The sequence below is a fragment of the Corvus brachyrhynchos genome, unplaced genomic scaffold, assembly GCF_000691975.1.
Source record: "Corvus brachyrhynchos isolate BGI_N302 unplaced genomic scaffold, ASM69197v1 scaffold197, whole genome shotgun sequence".
In the NCBI taxonomy this organism is placed as follows: Eukaryota; Metazoa; Chordata; class Aves; order Passeriformes; family Corvidae; genus Corvus; species Corvus brachyrhynchos.
The window spans coordinates 290,535-291,377 of NW_008239108.1; the positions used below are offsets into that span (position 1 = coordinate 290,535).

At 66.4% G+C, this 843-nt stretch overlaps 1 protein-coding gene across 1 annotated transcript in view; it reads left to right on the top strand.

Moving 5' to 3' along the window:
• The window catches only part of SND1 (staphylococcal nuclease and tudor domain containing 1), a gene marked incomplete at its 3' end in the record, with an annotated part of 92,485 nt that overhangs the window by 27,697 nt on the left and 63,945 nt on the right, over positions 1–843 (top strand). Inside the window, exon 6 of the mRNA XM_017739384.1 lies at positions 241–319. Within this exon, the coding sequence (XP_017594873.1) occupies positions 241–319 (79 nt within the window). The remainder of the gene's footprint in view (positions 1–240; positions 320–843) is intronic.

An 843-nucleotide genomic window follows, 5' to 3' on the forward strand; every position in this document is an offset into this window, starting at 1 on the left:
CTCAGGCTGGGCCAGGGGAGGGGCATGGTGGGTATTTGGGAATTTCCCCATGGAAAGGGTGCTCAGGCCTTGGCAGGGGCTGCCCAGGGAGCCCGGGCTGGGGGCAGAGGTGTCCCCAGGAGAGCTCTGTGCTGGCGCTCGGGGTTGTTCCAGCCCTGCTCACTGGGATCACTGGGAATGCTGGGATCCCCATGTCCCTGAGGCTCCTCTCACCCTCCCGCTCCTCTCCTCTCCCCACAGACACCAGTGGTGAGAACATCGCCGAGTCCCTGGTGGCCGAAGGATTGGCTTCCCGGCGGGAAGGGATCCGAGCCAACAAGTACGTGCAGGGCTCCCATCCCCATCCCCGGCTGGTGCTCCGGGCACGGAGCCGTTGGATCCCTCGGCTCTGGGGGGCCAGGCCCTGCTCCGTGGCTCCCGAGGTGCCCTCGTCCCACAGGCCTCCCCAGGGTGTCCCGGGGGCTTTGGGGTTGGGATGTGGAGGGGCTGGGTGGGGGCTGCCTCCTCTCCCAGGGAAGGAGCTGTGTCCCTGGGCGGCGGAGCAGGGACTCGCTGGGAGTCTCCGAAGTCACACCTGGCTGGGGTGGAATCGCCTCAGTTCCCGCTGGAGAGGAGGTGCTGGGACATTCCTGGTGCTGGATCCAGCTGGGTGATCCCTGTGCCAGCAGAGCCGAGGCTTTTCCTGGGCTCTGTCACATCCTGGGGTGTGGGAGAAGCCCGGCCTGGGCTGTGGGGTGCTGCATCCATGGGGACAGGGATCCTATTCCAGAGGTGCAGGACAGTTCCAGGCCAGGGTCAGCCTCATTCGTAGGATCCTGGAATGGTTGGGCGGGACGGGAGACA